The sequence below is a fragment of the Erpetoichthys calabaricus genome, chromosome 6, assembly GCF_900747795.2.
Source record: "Erpetoichthys calabaricus chromosome 6, fErpCal1.3, whole genome shotgun sequence".
NCBI classification, from domain to species: Eukaryota; Metazoa; Chordata; class Cladistia; order Polypteriformes; family Polypteridae; genus Erpetoichthys; species Erpetoichthys calabaricus.
This window is the reverse complement of record NC_041399.2, coordinates 114,690,547-114,713,181: the sequence shown is the minus strand read 5'-3', so window position 1 is coordinate 114,713,181 and position 22,635 is coordinate 114,690,547. Positions and strand designations below refer to the sequence as shown.

The following is a 22,635-nucleotide window of genomic DNA, read 5'->3' as shown; positions in this document are numbered from 1 at the left end:
ATATTTGGCTTAGGGATTCAATGACAAAAGGGTGTAAGCTTATTTTTTTGCTATCTGACATGTTCTTATGATATTGCAGAATGCCTGTGAGGGTCAGTACACCAGTTTGCTTAGGTCATCTGAAGTCACACTACATATCATCCTCTCTCTTTTCTCTCATCACAAAATGGCCACTTATTCACTCATCTCTCCATGCTGTTGGTGATTGGAGCTGCTGTTCTGGTAGTGTTCAACAGAAAGTCGCACTTAATCTGCAATAAGCAGAAAAAAAGTTGGGGTGACTTAAAATAGCCCACTTACTACAACATTATTATTGACACGGAATGTCAGCCCAACAGCACAATGAAAAAAAATCATTTCTGTAGCTTGTACTTATGATCTCATTCTTTCAGTTATGACCCACAACTCATGACCACCCGTGAGGACAGGTATGTAGAGTAAAGTGAGAGGTTTGTCTTTAGACTCAGCTCGCACTTCACTACCATGGACCGGTGATGCACACACAGAAAAGTGACCACCAATTCAATCTGCTTGTCAGTCTCATGTTCCCTTCTTTCATCACTCAGGAAAAAGAGATACTTGATCTCCTCCACTAAAGGCAGCATGTTCCTCCCTCACCTGGAGAAAGCAAACTACTCTTTTCCAAGAAAGAACCATGACCTCCGACTTGGTGGTGCCGATCCTCATCCCTGCTGCTTCACGCTTGGCAGCGATTTATTCGAGTGAATACTGAAGGTCACGGTCAGAGGAAGTCAGGAAGGCAACATCATCCGCATAAAGCAACAATGCTACCCCTGGCCTCGATACCTGGACACCCTCACATGCTCGGCTGAACCTTTATATCTTGTTTATAAAAATCACAAACAGAAGTGGTGTCAAGAAACCGCCTTGATGGAAACCAATAGCCACTGTGAACAAATTTGACTTAAGTACAGAGTATTTGGACACAGTTCTCACTTCATTCACATAGGAAATTAACAGCTTGCAAGAGCAACCCTGTTACCTTATACACCTGCAACACCTCCCTCAACACATGCTTAGAGACACTGTCATATGATTTTTCCAAATCTACAAAAAACATGTAGACTGAGTTATCATAATCCCATGCGCACTACATCAGCTGCACCAGCGAGAAGAGCTGGTATACTGTTTTACAGCCTGGACAAAATACACATTGTTCCTCCTGCATCTTAGACTAAAACATCAGATGGATTCACCCCTTCCCTCCTGAGAGGATGAGGAGTGTGGTCCCTCTGTAGTTGTAACACACCCTTTTGTCACCTTTCTTAAATATGGGGACTACCACACCAGTCTGCCATTCCAAGGGTACTTTCCCATGCAACATTAAATAGACATGTTCACCACAATATCCCATCACTCCCCAGTACTGTGGACTATTCTGTCAGATCACGTCCACCCTAGCTGTTTTACCACCATGGAGTGCTTGGACCACCAAAGTGACTTCAGCAACAGTGATAAGATCCCCCACACCAGACATTGTTAAATGCTACTACCTAATAGGATGGCATGTTTACTAGGTTGTAGATTTCCTCCAGGCTCCTTCTATGCTTGAGCTTTTGCTTCCACAACTTCTTTTGGAGCAGTCCTGAGAACCGAGTAAAGAGATCCTACAGAGAGAATTTCCCTGAAGGCCACCTTCTTCAGTTTGACAACTTCCCTCAGTTCTTGTCCACCAATAGGTTCTAGGATTGGCGCCATGAGACGCCTTGGCTGTACTGACAACCAAAGCTTTTAGTAGCTGCTTCCACAACTGAGGTCTTGAGAGGGTCCATTTGGACTCAGTGTTCCAGAGGAGTTAAACTCATTAAAGATGGAAGCTTTAGCCAGATGTTCCCAGGAAACTCTTAACTGCTTATCTAGACTTCCTTTGTCTACCTACGTAGCTTATGCTCCTCACTTTGAATCTAACTCACTACCAAGTAGTGATCAGTTGACAGCTCTATCCTTCTCTTCACTCATGTGCCCAAAACACATGGCTTCAGCACAAACAACACAATTAAAAGGTGTATCATTAAGCTTTATCCCCATGTGATCTAGTACCAGGTACACTTAAGAGCCTTCTTGTATTTGAACATGATTTTTGCTCTTTATGGACAATCCATGACCAGCACAGAAATTCAACAACCACTAATTTTTCAGGTTCAGATTCAGTTGGGGGTTCCTCTCAATGACGCCCCTCCAGGCATCTCACTAATTCCTGATGTGAGCATGGAGTTCACCAATTAAGACAACTGAGTCAGTGGGCAGCATCCTTTCAAGAACCTCACCCACCTTCTCTTAAAAAGTTCAATTCTCCAAACAGCTGTTTGGTGCATATGCACAAACAGAAGTCAGTTTTTCTCTCTGTGACACATATACAGTACGTATTGAGGCAACAATTTTGTTCGTCCACTGGAGAAAATGTTAATTGCACAGAGCTCAATTAGGGGCTTATGAGCATCCTTGCACCCAACCAAGGTCTTTCACACGTTCAAACTCCAAAGTAGGAGAGAGACCACCCTTGATCAGAAAATTTGGTCCTAGAGCAATTGCTATATATGGAGGTGATACCAACTATATCTCTATGGTACTTTTCCAACTTCTGCACCACCTCAAGTTCCTTCTACATCAGAAAGGGAATGTTTCATTGTTCCTTAAGCCAGGCCCCATTGGCAGGGTCTAGTCCATTTAGTCCTACTTATGCCTGCCACCGAACTGACATCGCACCCGACCTTCGCCCTTTGTCTTGCAGGTGGTGAGCCCACAAGATGGTTCCATTGCTGGCCAGGTTATCTGGGTTTCCCAACTATTGGGGATGGGTCTCAGTAACCCTACCAGGATACATTGTTCAAATTTACCATCACGAGGGTTGCTGTGAACTGTTCTTTGTCTAAACTTTCAGTCCAAACCTTTTCGCCACAAGAGACCCTACCAGAAGCACAAAGCACAAGACGACCTAGTTCTGAGCATCCCTCAGGTGCTCAAGTCTCAATACTACAGCATTGTGATGGTCCAGGGTGGGGGCATTGTGCAACATATCTTGAAGTTATTAAAATATATACCTGTCAGAGACAAAAATCATAATAATTCACATGGTATGCTACAGTTTTTCATTGATACCTTTAGTAGAGCAAGATACTAATGTTTGTTTAGTTAAGAGAAAATGGCAATAGACTCAATGGTCTGAGTACTTAGGCACTGGCATACAACCTTGTAAAACGGCATCACTCAGTGACATTTTTTCAAAAAAACATTAATAGTTGGCCTAAGACATATTTTAAATCTTAATGTATTAGATAATAGAATTAACACATAGGATTTGGCAAAACTGCACAAACACCATCTGTGCTGAGTGACTAAAGGCCAAAATCTATACATCACACATTATGCTTTTAACTGGCATAACTTAATCATCAAAACGGAGTGGTACTTGTGAGAAATCCCTGTAAGTCGTTAATAATAATAATAATAATGATAATAAAAATAAACACCAGTTTTTTGTAGTTAATAACACCATAAAAGGATTAAGATACACAAAGGACATTTCATTTCATAATTTTTTTAATGTAAATTCAGTCAAAGACTGAAGAAAGCCGAACACTATTCAGATTTCACTATTCACCACTAACAAACGCAAGGCAGGGACACCCAACGAAGACAGGGCGCACTCAAGCTGCCTTAGTTTACAACCACCGATTAATCTAACCCGTGGGTACTTGGAATGTAAGGGGACTGCAGAGCACACTGATAACGCGCCATACAGACACTGGAAAAAACATGAAAACACCCCAAAGGGAGGGGCCGAACAAGAATCTGAACTCAGTGGGCAAGGTAATAAGGTAGCTGCGCTAATGTCTGCGCCAGCATGATGCACCAAATTTCACCTAGTCATCAGTCCACTTCAGCATACAGCCTACACTTTTTTCACAGATTTTTATAAATATTATTTTGTGTTATTCATGCCATTCCTACTGTGGGAAAACCGCTTTGATTCTACCCTTAATAAAACAGTATGGCATTATAAAAGTATATATTTCTCGAAAGCTAAACTTTGCGTATTTTTTACTATGTGTTCTACGTGAGCATGAAACCATTTTTACACAAACCCTTTTTGCACATCGTTTATGCAGATTCCTAGCTTGTACATTTATATATCTAATTAGTACATATTTTAATTTTTTGTATTTATTCAGATTCCTAAATGAACAGTGAACAACACTCTTCTTTTCGTTTCTCCGGCTTCTGCGGCCAACGTGCTGTCTATGTCGCCGTCAGGTCGGCTACGGTTCGCTTGGCCAACACTGAGAGTTTGTAGACGCTCCCTCGTCGCCTCACCTCTACTCTTTTGTATCGATTCGCTTCTCCCGCAAAGTGCGCGCCTGCGCCGCTGCTGCTGCCGAACAGAGCCTCGGCAACCTCGGCTGCATCCTCCAGACAGCCCCCCTCAGAGGCACCAGCTATCCATCCATCCATACAAACACCAGGCGAGGAAAGGAGGGGGAGGTGGAGGAGAAGAAGGAGGGGGTTCGCAGACTGGGGGAAGTTCACAACTCGACCGCCGGACAGAGAGCCTTTGGAGCGCAGCCTGCACTGCAACCATGGAAAGAAAGGTAGGCTCCTGCGGCGGGGTTAGTGGACATCGTTAAGGGCATCCCCTGTGCTTCTTAATACCCCATTTTGTATCATTATTATTTTCCTCCGGCCTATTCAATGCAAATTCATGCGAGTCCACCATTTCATTAGAAGGCAGGCAGTGCTATGCAGCCCAACCCACCTTGGCACAGCTAGGCACGTTGCCAGCAGACAGGGACGGAGATTTCGGCTGAATCAGCCTCTTCTGCATGCATGTCCTGCATCGAAACAAGAAAATAGCTGTATACTGGGAGATTAGCAAAATCGGGAAAGTACACCCGCCAACCCTTTGACGTTTGCAATTTGTGATATAAATCTGTAATGGAATAAAGCCACGTCTAAAAATACCTGCCTTTTGATTTTAACGATTCTTGCAGGATTTAATGGGAAAACAATCCTATTTGAATGCTTTTAAAGTTCTGGATTGATTTAATGGGATGCAGAACATCTATCTCATTGTAATGTCTTCTACTGTTACTGTACTGTGGTTATGCTTCATAAGCCACTTTCATGAAGGAAACTCCTGTATGATGTGTTTCAGATGCTTAATGACTCTTGGTCAAATTCTCAAATGGATGCATTGAAAAATCGTTTATATTTACTCTCAAATTTATTATTTGTATTGTGTACATGGTGTAGAAATTGCCAGCAAGACTTATTTAGAAAAGATGTGTATGCAAGTACATAAAAAGATGTTTGTTTAATTTACATACTAGTCATGGACAACTATCAAACAGTGTGGGTAGTTTATGGAGGGTTTTTGCAAATGTTTCATATTTTGGAAAAGTTGCTTCCCAAAATTCTTATTCAGTTTTATTTTGGGATGCACACTTCACATCCAATTTATTATACTTGTTTTGTACTGTCTTTATTAAGACTTCTTTGCTATTTCAGAAGAGTCCTTTTAGGTGTCCTCTGATACTTCTTTGTTTACACACTGTAAGATTTTTGTTAGTGTAGTTCTTTCCTGCTCAGGAGCTAATTAATATTTAATTCCTAAAGGAATTCTCAATTTGATGTTATATATTTTGTCTTCAAAGAGATTTCTTTGATTTATTTCTGGAGAATCAACTTGTTTCAGGGAGATTCTTGTACACAGGCTTTATCACATCTAGTCTAATTTTAAAAATTGGCCAAAAGATTTGTAATAAAATTTCCACAATATTTTTAAATAAAAATGCAAAATATAGAATAGATGAGTTTGTTACTTAAGGATTCAGTCAAATATTTTGCAGAAGTTAAAGGATATTTAAGCAGGTGTCTTTGACTTAGTTTCTACAGGTGCATTGCAAGTATTTGTTTTTTGAAGGCTTCTCAAATAAATGTCTTACAAGGTTAATTTTATTAATTTAAAAATTAAAATTTAATTTAAACATTGATAACTTACAGTTATATATCTTGCATCTTGTTTTATTATGGATACTTGAAGATTTTACCAGAGTGTTTTATTGTCTGAATTATTAAACATTTTAATACATCATAACAGTGTATCTGATAGACTTCTACCCTGATGCACTGTATTGAATTGTATTACAGATGAATTAATTACTCTAACATTTACAGTGGTTTATGTTTGACAAGGTTTGAACACAAATTTTAATTGTGTTTAAATCATTCTGATTCTTATACTACACCTAAATAATATTGTTTTTATTTTCATTCCTGAAGTATTCTAATGAATACATTATTTGAATAAGTGAAGTCATTTTGTGTTGCATTTTATAATTCTTTTGGTTTGTTGTTTTTTTATTGATTGTCATTTTTTCAACTATTTTCCTAAATGATTTAGTTTTAGTGATTTTTGTAAAACACCTTTAATTTTGTTTCTGTTCTTTGCATCTTTGTGTTTATTTTTAAATATATTAATATTTTTGTAAATGGTTCTTTGATAACAAATTAAACTTTAGTAAATAAAGTGTCATGTACTTCAGAATCATTTTCATGTGCCACTGGTACCACTAAAATACAATTAGGAGTGTTTGCTATTAAGTCACCATTTGAAATAACCTTAAAAATTTAGCATACAAAACATCTAAATAAAAGCATTTAAGTAATGCATTATTTGAAGGAATGTTAGACCTTTTTTGTTTTTTTTAACATATGATAGTCAATATAATGTATTAAACCAAGATGCTTGTTTTTCTTGCTGAAGACCTCTTTATGCAATGATTCGTTGTAATATAAACCTGTCTATATAGTATTTTCCACAGGTTGCCACATTTGTTATCTGATAAATAAATGCATTTTATTTTAAATAATCTAACAATATTTTTAAGCTGCTCCTAGACTTATGTGCCTATTGTTTTATTTTATGACAGGTATACATTTTTGGCTTTCCTTTACACCTTTTTAGTTTGTTTTCTAAATGTTTAAGGAAAAAATCTGTTACAGTAGCTTACATCATCAATAAGTATGTCATATTGTGACCAAATGGTACATGTATTTTTATAGTTCAATTTATTGTTTTTGCAGAATGTTGAACATACAATATCTACTGCATATGTTTGAATTTTGCTTGTTCATGATTATTTGACAATTCATATGCTGTACTGTTCTTCATGGTTGCCATTGGGGCTCCTTTAATTATCAACAGAAGCAGTTCTTTGTTTTAGGAGTGCCAATTATTTTTCTTTGCTGTAACTAGTTTTTACTTTTGTCTTGTGTACTCTATTGGCTTGTGCAGGCTTAATTAACCTGTTAACCTTGATGACAGAGAAACAGAACAGAGTCAAAAGTGCAGTCTGCGCAGGTGTTTAGACTGTGTGAAAGAAAACAAAATGAACCAGGTTTCTTTGTTTTACTTGCTTTTGTTTTATTTGATTACAGTGTTTGTTAAAGTAATATTTCACACATTTGTTTCTGAACTCGCACCTGCCAGTGGCCTACTCTGTTTATTCAATTGCTGAATAAATGTATGCATAACAGATTTTAAACAAGTGTCAGGGAGCCTGTTTGCATGGCTGTTTTACATCAAATCAGGCTATAACCACACATTATGGGTTTGTACCATTTTTTATTGAAGCACAGTGACCAGTCAAAGCAAATATGGTTATTGTTTTGTAATGCTGTTGTTTTTGGTATAGAGTTTTTGACCTTTTATTATCATGGGTTTATATAATTAGTTACTGTTCAGTATATGTATTCTGGTAGACATTCTCAGTTTCCACTTTATATTATGCATCCTGATATCCTAATATACAATTAAATGTTCTGGACTGATCTTGAACATGAATTAATCTGGGACATCTATGGTGGCAGTGGTAGTATTTTTCCTTTTTGATAAAAAGATAATATTCAGTGGCTACCAGTTTCTGAAATATTAGATTTTTCAGCTGGCATGTTTGAAAGGGGCCTTAGTGAGTGTTGGCTTTCACTGTTTGTTTTTGAAATTCAAATAAATTCTTTTATCATTATTAAATTACGACAAAGTCATGGTGTATGTGTTCCTTACTTTTTCAATGATCATTTTCTTCGGTTTACAAGTTATTTGATAATCTGTCTGTTTAAAATACTGTAATTTAGACTTTTGTTTCTGTATATATATCGGTACAATTTGTTATTATTATTTTTATTATATGGTTATAATTAACACACTGGTGCAGCAGTTGGTTTTGCTGGAGGTGCATTGTGTGTGGAATTGACACGTTCTCCTTATATTCGTTAGAATTTTCTTTCCATAAATCCTTATCCAGCCATACTCCATACAGTGTTGTTAGGGTAACAGTTGATTCTATATGCCATGGAATGGACTAACCACAGGCAGTTCTTGTATATAATCTCCTGCTGCTACAAGGGACTCTTTCTATTGAAAATACTGACCAGAAAAAGCACCTTATAAGGCAGATCGATGAAAACCTGCTCTGTGCCAGGATTGTTCCTGCTTTGTGCTTGTTGCTTGCTGCGATAGGCTCTAGTTTCCCTATGACACTGCTCAAGATATGTAAGTTTGAAAATGTGTAGCTGGATGGAGGCAGCACAGTGGAGCAGTAGTAGCGCTGTTGCCTTGGAGTAAGAATATCAGGATTTACGTCCCGGGTCCTCCCTGCAGTGAAGTTTGTATGTTCTCCCTGTGTCTACATGGGATTTCTCTGGGTACTCCAGTTTTCTGCCACAATCCAAAGTCGTACAGGTTAGGTGCATCTGCAATACTAAACTGGTCCTATAGTAAGTGTGTGTGTGTGTTTGCCCTGCGATGGACTGGCACCCTGTCCAAGGATTGTTCCTGCCTTGTGCCCTATGATTACTGGGATAGGCAACCGCTCCCTCGCGACTCTGCTCAGGATATAGGTCTTGGAAAATGAATGGATAGATGAAAAGTTGATTTTATATTATATTATACTAGCTGTGTAAGCCCGTGCTGTAAAAAGCCTGGGCTCCTAGAAACTATTGAAATCATCAGAAAGAAAATTAAAATGCAAAGTCTGTGGTTTTGTTTTGTGGATGTGCTCACCCCCCTTGTCTGTCAGTGTCTAAGCGAGTTTCTCTGTCGTTTATCTTTTCTCTGCAATTTCACTTTGGCGACGGAGTCACTTTCTTTCAACTTGATGCTGTAGCCTCGTCCTTTTTTCTTCTTCCGACTCGTTAACTTGGGGCCACCTTGCCGGCTCTTTGAGCGTCATGCTGTAGCCTTGCACTTCCAGGCAGACACACAGACAGATGCACTTCCACACGTAGACATTTATATATAAGAAAATAATGTTCCTGTTTCTAATATATCCATTTGGATAGGATTTAGAGCTTCCCCAGGTTTGGTTGTTTCAGAATCCACAGCACAAGTAAATTTGGATAAAAAGGTCCTTTTTTTGTTAGAAATTCTACACATAGTTAGAATATCTTTGAACTAATAGCACTTTATTTTTAGTGAACCTTGAAATTTTCTTAGGATTCATGCAATGTTTGTTGCTAATGTAACATCTAGTCACATATCCACATTATCTAAAACCCATGTTTTCCATCTTGTAAGTATTGCAAAATTCAAGTGCAGTTTATTGAAAAAGCTTGTTTGTTTATAAAGCAAAATTGACTTCTGGAATGCTTTGTTGTCAGGCTGTTGAGAGTATTCTATTGCTGTTCTAATAGCATCATTGTTATCATCATTTTAATTCTGCTTTTCTTCATGAGGATCAGGGTGGCAACACGCTGAGGTGGATAGACCCTATCTCCAGTAACTACCTTCAGCTTTTCTCCCAGACCTCGCAAGAGGTAATCCATCAAACATGCCCAGCATATTTCAGCAAGACAATACTAAACTGCATACTGCATCTATTACAACAGCATGGCTTCCTAGTAGAAGAGTCTGGGTGCTGAAATGGCCGGCCCACAGTCCAGATCTTTCACCAATTGAAAACATTTGGTGCATTGTGAAATTAAAAATAAGATAAAGAAGACCCAGGACTGTTGAGCAACAAGAATCCTGTATCAGATGAAAATGGGAAAACATTCCTCCCCTAAAAGTCCAGTGACTGGTCTCGGCAGATCCCAGACGTTTATGGACTGTTGTTAAAAGAAGAGGGGATGCTACACAGCGGTAAACATGGCCCTGTCCCAGCTTTTGTGAGATGTTTTGCTGCCATCAAATTCAAAGTGACCTTATTCTTTTCTTAAAATGATACATTTTCTCACCTTCAACATTTGGTATGTGTTATATGTTCTATTGTGAATAAAATATGGGTTTATGAGATTTGCAAATCTTTGCATTCTGTTTTTATTTACATTTTACACACTGTCCCAACTTTTTTGGAATTAGGGTTGTACTTTTCCATCTTGGGGTGCCGCTGATCCTAGGTATTCAACTTTATCCACACTTTTTAATAGTTCTCTCTGCAGGCTAACATTTGAATCCTCTTCTTCATATTTCTGTTCAATCCTCTATTTTTCAAAGTCCTCCATTCTTCCAAATTCCTTTCCACTTCTTCCTTTCTGGTGCTACACAACACAATGTCATCAGCGAGAAGCACGCACCAGGGGGATTCGTCTTTTTATTTCATAACTCATCACAGCCATAACCAGATCAAAAAGGTAAGGACTTAAAGAATATCCCTGGTGCAGACCTACTCTAACTGGGATCTTGTCTGTTATCCATCACTCCCTCATACATATGTTCTCCTTGTATTCATAAGAATCTTCTTTCCAAAAATTCTTTTCTGGCCATACTCAGTACAGTGTTGCTAGATTAACAGTTGATTCCATATGTGTGAATTGGACAGACCTTTTTGTCTGTTTTACATACAATATTATACAAATAATACATAAATAATAAAGTAGAATAAAGGAAACAAGGAGGCTTCAAATTTACCAAACATTCAGTACGGAAGAGGTTAAATAAGGAACTACATCTGATCTATTTACAGTTACAAATGAAATATTCCCAAATAAGATTAACATGTTAATTAGAAATGAAGTGGTGTAATTAATAGATTTGTTTTCATAAAAAAATAGTTTCCTTTTTTTAAATAAAATAATTTAATTTATGGGCAATCCAAATAGACAAGGTGTTGAACTTCTTCTAGTTATTAATGGCAAAGTGTGCAATTAAAATCTATATCTAGAAACATTTTAATCATAATTGTGTAAATTTTTGAAGAATTTTATATTGGATTTTACAACTCTTTAGTAACAGAGGATAATTTTTAGCAATTAACCAAGTTTTCTGACAGTTAATTTTATCTGTAATAATTATCCTCCATACTATACACTCTTGGATTAATTTGATTTAATAAAGAAATATGAATCCTGGTAAATGTACCATTACATTTTTATTTCAAAATATTTACAGTAACAATAAACAGATCAGGAAGCCTTGTAACAATTGTATGACACTGCTTACATAAATTTAACTAGTTCACTGGAACAGCATTTAAAACAAAAGTAAATCCTGGAAAAGATACAGAGAAATCATATTTTTGTGTAAATTTGTGATAATCTAAAATCCTGCCATCAAAGTCAAATAAATCTAAAATAAATATAACCAAAAAAAATTAAAATAACAAGCATCTAAAAATACATTTATTTTTATAGAAAAATGCATTACAGTAATCCCTCGCTATATCGCGCTTCGACTTTCACGGCTTCACTCTATCGCGGATTTTATATGTAAGCATATTTAAATATATATCACGGATTTTTTGCTGGTTCGTGGATTTCTGCGGACAATGGGTCTTTTAATTTCTGGTACATGCTTCCTCAGTTGGTTTGCCCAGTTGATTTCATACAAGGGACGCTATTGGCAGATGGCCGAGAAGCTACCCAACCAGAGTGCGTATTACGTATTAAATAAAACTCCTCAAATATATTGTGAGCATGGGGGCTGTTCGCACCCCTAGAGGATACGGCTGCTCCTCAAAAAACGCTGAAAGATTACCTTCACATTGCTGCCATTCTTCCTGGGCTTACATATGGCTGCTTTGTCAAGCGATATGCTTCCTGCATGCTGCTTCGCATACTTAAAAGATCAAACAGCACGTACAGTGATCCCTCGCTATATCGCGCTTCGCCTTTCGCGGCTTCACTCCATCGCGGATTTTATATGTAAGCATATTTAAATATATATCGCGGATTTTTCGCTGCTTCGCGGGTTTCTGCGGACAATGGGTCTTTTAATTTCTGGTACATGCTTCCTCAGTTGGTTTGCCCAGTTGATTTCATACAAGGGACGCTATTGGCAGATGGCTGAGAAGCTACCCAACTTACTTTCTCTCTCTCTCTCTTGGGCTGACGTAGGGGGGTGTGAGCAGGGGGGCTGTGTGCAGCTGCTTCCTGAAGAACATGCTGCACGGTGCTTCGCATACTTAAAAGCTCAAAGGGCACGTATTGATTTTTGACTTTGTTTTTCTGTGTCTCTCTCTCTCTCTCTCTCTCTCTCTCTCTCTCTCTCTCTCTCTCTCTCTCTCTCTCTTCCTGCTCCTGACGGAGGGGGTGTGAGCTGCCGCCTTCAACAGCTTTGTACCGGCGGTGCTTCGCATACTTAAAAGCCAAAAAGCCCTATTGATTTTTTTTTTGACTGCTTGCTTTGCACTCCTTTGAAAAGGAAGATATGTTTGCATTCTTTTAATTGTGAGACAGAACTGTCATCTCTGTCTTGTCATGGAGCACAGTTTAAACTTTTGAAAAAGAGACAAATGTTTGTTTGCAGTGTTTGAATAATGTTCCTGTCTCTCTACAACCTCCTGTGTTTCTGCGCAAATCTGTGACCCAAGCATGACAATATAAAAATAACCATATAAACATATGGTTTCTACTTCGCGGATTTTCCTATTTCGCGGGTGGCTCTGGAACGCAACCCCCGCGATGGAGGAGGGATTACTGTATTGATTTTTGATTGTTTACTTTTCTCTCTCTCTCTTGCTTTGACATTCTCTGCTCCTGACGGAGGGGGTGTGAGCAGGGGGGGCTGTTCACACCCCTAGACGATACAGACGCTCGTCTAAAAATGCTGAAAGATTATCTTCACATTGCTCCCTTCCAGCTTTGTCAAGCGACATGCTTCCCGCACGGTGCTTCGCATACTTAAAAGCTTGAATGGCACATATTGATTTTTGATTGTTTGTTTTTCTCTGTCTCTCTCACTCTCTCTAACATTTTTTGCTCCTGACGGAGGGGGTGTGAGCAGAGGGGCTGTTCGCACACTGGCCTAAGGATACGGACGCTCTTCTAAAAAATGCTGAAAGACTACCTTCACATTGCTCTCTTCCTTGCAGCTGCTTTATACGGCGGTGCTTCGCATTCTTAAAAGCCAAACAGCCCTATTGATTTTTGATTGTTTGCTTTTTTCTCTCTCTCTCTCTCTCTGACATTCTCTGATCCTGACGCGCACTCCTTTGAAGAGGACAATATGTTTGCATTCTTTTAATTGTGAGACGGAACTGTCATCTTTGTCTTGTCATGGAGCACAGTTTAAACTTTTGAAAAAGAGACAAATGTTTGTTTGCAGTGTTTGAATAAAGTTCCTGTCTCTCTACAACCTCCTGTGTTTCTGTGCAACTCTGTGACCCAAGCATGCCAATATAAAAATAACCATATAAACATATGGTTTCTACTTCGCAGATTTTCACCTTTCGCGGGGGGTTCTGGAACACAACCCCTGCGATCAAGGAGGGATTACTGTATTCCAAATAGTCAAGTTGTATGATGTAAAAGTAAGTGAAGAGCACAGTTTTGCTACCGTTAGTGCTTCATCATTAAAATCTGGCACAGGACCAAATTTCTTACATTCAAAGTCACACCAAAGAAGAAAACTAAGGCCATCATAACTATTAAAGTTAATTACTGTTGGAATATGGGCCTAAATGGGCTCATTCAGCAACACAATCTTCTTGATCCACTTAACTACTAAAACTTACAGATTAAATTCTATAACACTGCACAACAGTTTTTTTGAAAAGTTTTGCTTCCTGAAAAGTTTTTGCCGATTGTGACAGGTACCTACTGGGTATCACAAAAATAGTTTTGGTTTTATTGCATCACGTAGGAATTCTGAGAAATAGACATTTATATGTTTACTGACAATAACGTGTTTAGTCACATTTATGTTTTGCATAAGCTATTAAATTCAACAGAATTAAAAGTATTTTGCTCCTAATTTTCTTTTGTATTCAATGTCTGGTGCATCATGTTGCAATGTCCAACAGTAGTCAGCAAGCATTGACGGATTCCAGTTGCCCTGGTATCGTTTCTCCATCGTAGCAATGTCCTGGTGAAACCTTTCACTATGTTTGTCACTGACAGCACCGAGATTTGCGGGGAAGAAATCCAAGTGTGAATGGAGAAAATGAATCTTGAGTGAAATGTTGCACTTCATTGTCTTGTATGCTTTGAGAAGTTTGTCTACCAGCTGAATGTAGTTTGGGGCTCTGTAATTGCCCAGAAAATTGTCAACAACATCTTTGAAGGCTTTCCAGGCAATTTCTTCTGGCCTAACTAACAGATCTTCAAACTGCTTGTCACTCATAACATGTCTGATCTGGGGGCCAACAAAAATGTCCTCTTTGATCTTGGCGTCAGTTATTCTTGGGAACACCTGCCTTAAATAGCAAAAACCTTCGCCTTCCATTCACAGATGAAACAACAGTACTTTGTATAGCCGAGCTGCAGTCCTAGGAACAGAGCAACGACTTTAAGATCTCCACAGAAATTCCAGTTGTACCTGCTATACTGGATGTGCTTCAGCAACAGTTCCATATTCTTGTATGCTTCTTTCATGTGTGCTGCATAGCCAACGGGTACTGAAGGATAAACGTTGCCATTGTGTAGCAGAACAGCTTTCAGGCTTAACATTGACGAATCAATGAAGAGACGCCACTCTTCCGGGTTGTGATCGCAACCCAAGGCCGAGAACAATCCTTCAATGTCATAACAGAAACAGAGACCGTCAACTTGTGTAAAAAATCTGGTTATATCATGATGTCGGTCTCGAAACACAGAAATTTTCAAACCTGGTGACAGTAAACACCATTCCTACAGTCTTGAACCCAGCAGCTCGGCTTTTGCTTTTGACAGACCCAAATCTCTGACCAAATTGTTCAATTCGCACTGTGTTATCAGATGTGGATCGCCTGATGAGCACGGTTCAAAATGCGGGTCAATGTCAGTACCCTGCATTGCAGTTTCTTCATCTGGTTCATCTAAGGTCCAATCCTCTGGTGGTTTCGGAATTGGAAGACTGTCGTCATGTGGCACGGATCTCATTGCTGAAGGCAGATTAGGATATTCAATTGACTTCTTGTTTTTGGCACAGAAACCAGACACATTAGTAAAACAGAAGTAACAGTCCATCACATGGCCTTTCTGTTCTCGCCATATCATCGGAACAGCAAACGGCATCATCTTTCAAGTGCCTCTGAGCCAGGCTCTCAGACTGACAGCACATGTCGCACAGCAAATGTGAGGCGCCCATTCTTTGTCTTCATCACCAATTTTGCGGCGAAATACAGATGATAAGCTTTCTTAACAAGAACAGTCATCCAACGTCTCTGAGGCACAAGTGTATATTCGCCACAGATATAGCAGAATGTATCGCGGCTGTTATGACATTGACAAGACATATCGCCCGACACCAAAACGTCTATAGCATCAAGCTTACTTACTGTTATATTGCTACAGATACTATACTTTACTATACTGATACTATAAATACACACTGACTTTGTATTGTGAGCTGTGAAGCTAATCGTACCCCCAAAAAGACACAGACGCCCCTGGGAAAAACCCTAGGAAACCCCTAGGAAACATAGACAGACTACCTTCACATTTCTCCTTTCCCTTCTGGCCGGCTTTGTCGCGTAATCTGCCTCCCGCGTGATACTTCGCCTTGTCAAAAAGCCTGTACAGGCTTCTCTCAGTTGCTTAAAACTGATTTCTTGCTTCTCCTTACCCCTCTCCCAGACATTCTCTCCTTCTGGGGAAACTGTCATCTCTGAATTGTCATAGAGGAGCACGTTTAAACTTTTGAAAAAAGACAAATGTTTGTTTGCAGTGTTTTGAATAAAGTTCCTTTCTTTTCTACAACCTCCTGTGCCTCTGTGCAAATCTGTGACCCAAGCGTGACAAGATATTAACACTAGAATTACCAGAGCCTACGAAAAAACTCGTAGATCTGTCTCACCTTATATCGGTTCTTAAATCTGTTTGCACCTCTCCGCCAGCGTCTTTTGTCTTCTAAATGTGCAGATAAAGACAAGCTGAAAGCAGCCGGCTATTCCATCCCCCCACCGACTTGGAACGTGCACAAACTTCTCCCAGCTCATGCCTTGATTGATTATCTGGGAGTGAAGTGGAGTTTTAGAGTGGAAATAATAGATCGTTATTTGGAACACAAGCATTTCATGCGTGTTCCGGTTTTACAGTAATCTGTGTAAACACATTTTTAAAACAGAAACGTTTTTCATATTCTAGTAGTAAATGACAAAATGTAGGCATAAACTATATAATGTATGAAGCCTGAAGTCCAAATATCAAAGAAACACTTTTACAAAAGGTACAAATATAACAGAACAAGTGCGCTTTTATTTAAAAATATAACTGCAGAAAAAAAAGCCGCCTTAGTGTGCGACATTGACATTCATTTACTAAGACTGCTGTTGTGGTGCAACAGTATCAGTTGCTGACTGGGAATCAAAAGGTCACGAGTTCGATCCTGCACGACTCCCTTTTGAGAAGTGAACTACTCTTATTCTTACTACAGTAATCCCTCCTCCATCGCGGGGGTTGCGTTCCAGAGCCACCCGCAAAATAAGAAAATCCGCAAAGTAGAAACCATATGTTTATATGGTTATTTTTATATTGTTATGCTTGGGTCACAGATTTGCGCAGAAACACAGGAGGTTGTAGAGAGACAGGAACGTTATTCAAACACTGCAAACAAACATTTGTCTCTTTTTCAAAAGTTTAAACTGTGCTCCATGACAAGACAGAGATGACAGTTCCGTCTCACAATTAAAAGAATGCAAACATATCTTCCTCTTCAAAAGAGTGCTCGTCAGGAGCAGATAATGTCAGAGAGATAGAGAAAAGCAAACAAATCAATAGGGCTGTTTGGCTTTTAAGTATGCGAAGCACCGCAGCACAAAGCTGTTGAAGGCGGCAGCTCACACCCCCTCCGTCAGGAGCAGAGAAAGAGAGAGAGAGAGAGAGAGAGAGACAGAGAAAAACAAACAAGCAAAAATCAATACGTGCCCTTCGAGCTTTTAAGTATGCGAAGCACTGTGCAGCATGTCGCTTCACGAAGCAGCTGCACAGAAGGTAGCAACGTGAAGATAATCTTTCAGCATTTTTAGACGAGCGTCCGTATCGTCTAGGTGTGCGAACAGCCCCCCTGCTCAATCCCCCTACGTCAGGATCAGAGAAAGTCAGCGCGAGAGAGAGAGAGAAAAGTAAGTTGGGTAGCTTCTCAGCCATCTGCCAATATCGTCCCCTGTATGAAATCAACTGGGCAAACCAACTGAGGAAGCATGTACCAGAAATTAAAAGACCCATTGTCCGCAGTGAAGCCGTGAAAGGCGAAGCACGATATAGCGAGGGATTACTGTGTTTTAGAATAAAAAGATACATTTTGATTTCAGTCTGTAACAGGCGGTGTAATTTGTGATACTTGTAAAGGTTAGCTTTGTTTTGTTTTTTTTTTAATTCTCTTTTCATTCTCTCAGTCGCGTTCAGGATCCTTCCATCCAGCCCAAATCTGACACTGCTGTTTTCACATAAAGACGCGCTATAGCTCTGCAGTGTACTTGTGACTGCATTCTCGTACCAATGCTTGCGAACTGAAGTGTCTGCGTGTACTTTTCGTGGGATTACACGTGTATTTTTTGAGCATACCCGTGTCGCTCAAACACAGGAACATATGTTGATGTAAAAGTATAACAAAACAAGTGCACTTTTATTCCAGACTACTAGCAAAATACCCGCGCTTCGCAGCGGAGAAGTAGAGTGTTAAAGAGGTTATGAAAAAGAAAAGGAAACATTTTAAAAAGAACATAACATGATTGTCAATGTAATTGTGTTGTCATTGTTATGAGTTTTGCTGTCATATATATATATACAGTGATCCCTCGCTATATCGCGCTTCGCCTTTCGCGGCTTCACTCCATCGCGGATTTTATATGTAAGCATATTTAAATATATATCGCGGATTTTTCGCTGCTTCGCGGGTTTCTGCGGACAATGGGTCTTTAAATTTCTGGTACATGCTTCCTCAGTTGGTTTGCCCAGTTGATTTCATACAAGGGACGCTATTGGCAGATGGCTGAGAAGCTACCCAACTTACTTTCTCTCTCTCTCTCTCTCTCTCTCTCTCTCTTGCGCTGACGTAGGAGGGTGTGAGCAGGGGAGCTGTGTGCAGCTGCTTCCTGAAGGACATGCTGCACGGAGCTTCGCATACTTAAAAGCTCAAAGGGCACGTATTGATTTTTTATCTCTCTCTAACTCTCTCTCTGCTCCTGACAGAGGGGGTGTGAGCTGCCGCCTTCAACAGCTTTGTACCAGCGGTGCTTCGCATACTTAAAAGCCAAAAAGCCCTATTGATTTTTTTTTTTGACTGCTTGCTTTGCACTCCTTTGAAAAGGAAGATATGTTTGCATTCTTTTAATTGTGAGACAGAACTGTCATCTCTGTCTTGTCATGGAGCACAGTTTAAACTTTTGAAAAAGAGACAAATGTTTGTTTGCAGTGTTTGAATAACGTTCCTGTCTCTCTACAACCTCCTGTGTTTCTGCGCAAATCTGTGACCCAAGCATGACATTCTAAAAATAACCATATAAACATATGGTTTCTACTTTGCGGATTTTCCTATTTCGCGGGTGGCTCTGGAACGCAACCCCCGCGATGGAGGAGGGATTACTGTATATATATATATATATATATATATATATATATATATATATAGCAAAATACCCGCGCTTCGCAGTGGCGAAGTACTGCTTTAAAATTTTAAATAATAAACTGAGGGAAATTATACCAATAATTATTTGTTAAGGATCTCTTTGTATACCATGTTGTCAGTTCGCCCCTCCAGTTGTAATATGACCAAGTTGTGCGCTGAGCTTACTCTTGAGCATGCAACGTATACTTGGCCATGTGAAAAGGAAATCAAGAACAGCAAGACCGCGCCAGCTGCGGAGCTCAGCTTGGAGCGAAATGAAGTGAATGAAATGAGGTGAATGGGAGGGGAGATGATCACGTGACTCCAACACCCGCCTTAACTCTCCATCCCTCCACAAACACACAAACACAGTCTCTCGGATCCCAACTCTCCTTTATATCTATAATAATAAAAGGCAAAGCCCTCACTGACTGACTGACTGACTCACTCATCACTAATTGTCCAACTTCCCGTGTAGGTGGAAGGCTGAAATTTGGCAGGCTCATTCCTTACAGCTTACTTACAAAAGTTAGGCAGGTTTCATTTCAAAATTATACGCGTAATGGTCATAACTGGAACCTCTTTTTTGTCCATATACTGTAATGGAAGGCAGCAAGATGGCCGTAGGAGACTGAGTTGCGTGTCGCGTCATCACGCCTCCCACGTAATCACGTGAACTGACTGTGAACTCAGTACGTAGAAAAGAAGGAGGAGCCCCAAAGAGCGCTGAAGAAAACACTCATTACACAATTGACAAGGCAGCGAAACAATAAGAGGCGAGTGAGTGACGCATACAAGCATCTTCATAAGACACGAGGTATAAAAAAGCACGGTGTAAACCGTAAGTCTAAATTTACTTTATAGAAACGCTCCCGCTGCCGTTTGCAATACCATATTCGCGAGATACAAGTTTAATGAGAAGACACGAGGTATAAAAAAGCACGGTATAAACCTAACCTTAAATTAACTTTATAGAAACGCTCCCGCTGCCGTTTGCAATGCCATATTCGCGAGATACAAGTTTAATGAGAAGACACGAGGTATAAACGAGAGTTTGCATCACTTTGTAACAGAGTTAAAATTGCTGTAGCGAGAAACTTTTAACTGCCGGGTCTTAGCTAACATTAAATAAACCCGTGGACATCGCAACATCACACAAGAGAGCGGCTCACGTGAAGTGACTGAACGCAGCAGGAGTGATCACTTCCATGAATCAAACCTGTTCAAAAAACACATTACACAATTGATAAAGTAGGAAAAGAATATGAAACAAAGCACGGTATAAACCGTAACTTCAAATTAAGTTTATAGAAACGCTGCCGTTTGCAATACCATATTCGCCCCTGCGAAGCGCGGTGATTTTGCTATATATATTAAACTATTTCAACCATTGTATGATCTGCTTCTCGCAACTGAAAGAGGGCACCGTGGCAGAAGTTAGCTGACTTGCTCACCAACCACAAGCGTTACCTGGTAGGTAACCACCCATACAATCAGATTGTGAATCAGACTACGAATGCCTGCAATGTAATTACCCCGATCTACATGCTGTCAAATGAACGAACCACACGCCGTAGCACAACGTTAGGGGCTTCGCCTCTACGTCCGAGGATCGATTCCAGTAAGGGAGTGCAGTGACTGTGTACTCCTAATGAGCCCACAATTACGGCGAAACACGTGTCGCATACTATGCATCTTCAAAGCACGGTGTAAACAGTAAGTTTAAATTGAGTTTATAGAAACGCTCCCGCTGCCGTTTGCAATACCATATTAGATGACTTTGTAACAGAGTTAAAATTGCTGGAGCGATAAATTTTTAACTGCCGGGTCATGTCGCGTGTTCTTGGGTAGGTACACCAAAAAATGTATACATTTATGCATGTAATGGGCAAACAAAAAATGTACTATACCCGAAAGCACTACAGTAGTACTCAATGTATCTTTACTTCTTAAATGTTAATGTTTTACTGTTTAATAATTTATACGCTTCTTATATGTTATTCAGATTCTTTTATCAAAATACCAGTAACAGCGCACTGCACGATAACGTGGAGTGAATATACTTGACAAGACCATTCATAGTATTTATCCTCTTTCTCTGTACGTTTACCATTCGTTTGCTCAGAGGTTGATGACCTTGCTGCTTAATGAGCAGCTCTTCACCCTAGCGTCCCGCTGCTTCTCTTCTTTCGTCGGCATCTTTTCCCGTTAAAACTGATTTTTTTTAAAACTTAGTATGTTTTCTTTAATTTTTCAGTTAAGCTGGCACTTAAGTCTTCAATCTGCCTCAAGAATGATTAGCGGAGGTGGTAGACAATGAAAACGTCAGCCGTACGCATCCGCCACGCACGCACTGGTGCGCGCAGCTGTGAGTTGACTCTACAATAAAATAAAATAAAGATAAAAAGAGCAATAACTTGCAGCACCGCTATTCAATTACACTTGCCTAACGCCTCTCCTAAGGGGAAATACTGTGGGATCTGGGCATCCGTCAAAGCAGCAATCACAAGCCCGATTAGAAAGCGGGAAGCTGTGATTTGTCCTCTCCCTCCCATGTAACAATCGCAGCCCGTGTTGCAACGCACTATGTATGTATATGTATATATGTGTATGTGTTTGTATATGTATGTGTATATATATATATATATTTGTTCATATGTGTGGGAAAGCGAATAGTAGACGTGACGTAGTATATGTGTACCAAATTTCAAGTCAATAGGTGAAACGGTTTGCGAGCTACAGGTGATTTAAAATCCTGGACAGACAAACGAATAGCCACGGTAGCGTATTATAGAAGAACATTTTACTGTTTAATAATTTATATTTATATGCAATGTGCTTCTTATATATTACTTCATATTCTCATATGATAATGATGTTAATGTTGTTTATATTGATTTCTATGTTATTGTAAGTGCCCTTTATTTGTGGAAAAATAAATTTGGCAATTAAACTTATTTTATACATACATTTTATTTTTTTCTCTTGCACTCAGTGAGCGAATCCACTGGGTAATCAGATATATATAGATAGATAGATATATGTGTATGTATGTAGATAGATATGTATGTATATGTATATATGTGTATATATATGTAGATATACAAATATGTATATGTATATATGTGTATATATATGTAGATATACAAATAAGTATATGTATATATGTGTATATATATGTAGATATACAAATATGTATATGTATATATGTGTCTGTATGTGTATATATATGTTGATATATGTATATATATATGTGGATGTGTATATGTACATATATATATATGTATATATGTTTATGTATATATATGTTTACATAACCTCTTTAACACACTACTTCTCCGCTGCGAAGCGCGGGTATTTTGCTAGTATATAGATAAATAGCAAAATACCCGCGCTTCGCAGCGGAGAAGTAGTGTGTTAAAGAGGTTATGAAAAAGAAAAGGAAAAATTTTAAAAATAACGTAATATGATTGTCAATGTAATTGTGTTGTCATTGTTATGAGTGTTGCTGTCTTTTATATATATAATATACACACACACACATATAAATATATATATACATATACATATATACATATATATACATATCTACATATATATATACATATACACATCCACATATATATACATATATATATATATATACACACATA

The 22,635-nt window shown here is 39.0% G+C and overlaps 1 protein-coding gene across 1 annotated transcript in view; it reads left to right on the top strand.

Annotated features, from left to right (window-relative positions):
* Positions 1 to 4,247: 4,247 nt before the first annotated feature.
* LOC114653516 (SWI/SNF-related matrix-associated actin-dependent regulator of chromatin subfamily D member 3) overlaps positions 4,248 to 22,635 on the top strand; it is a 481,542-nt gene continuing 463,154 nt past the window's right edge. Inside the window, exon 1 of the mRNA XM_028803878.2 lies at positions 4,248 to 4,610. Coding sequence (XP_028659711.1) covers positions 4,263 to 4,610 — 348 coding nt within the window. The 5' untranslated portion in view covers positions 4,248 to 4,262. The remainder of the gene's footprint in view (positions 4,611 to 22,635) is intronic.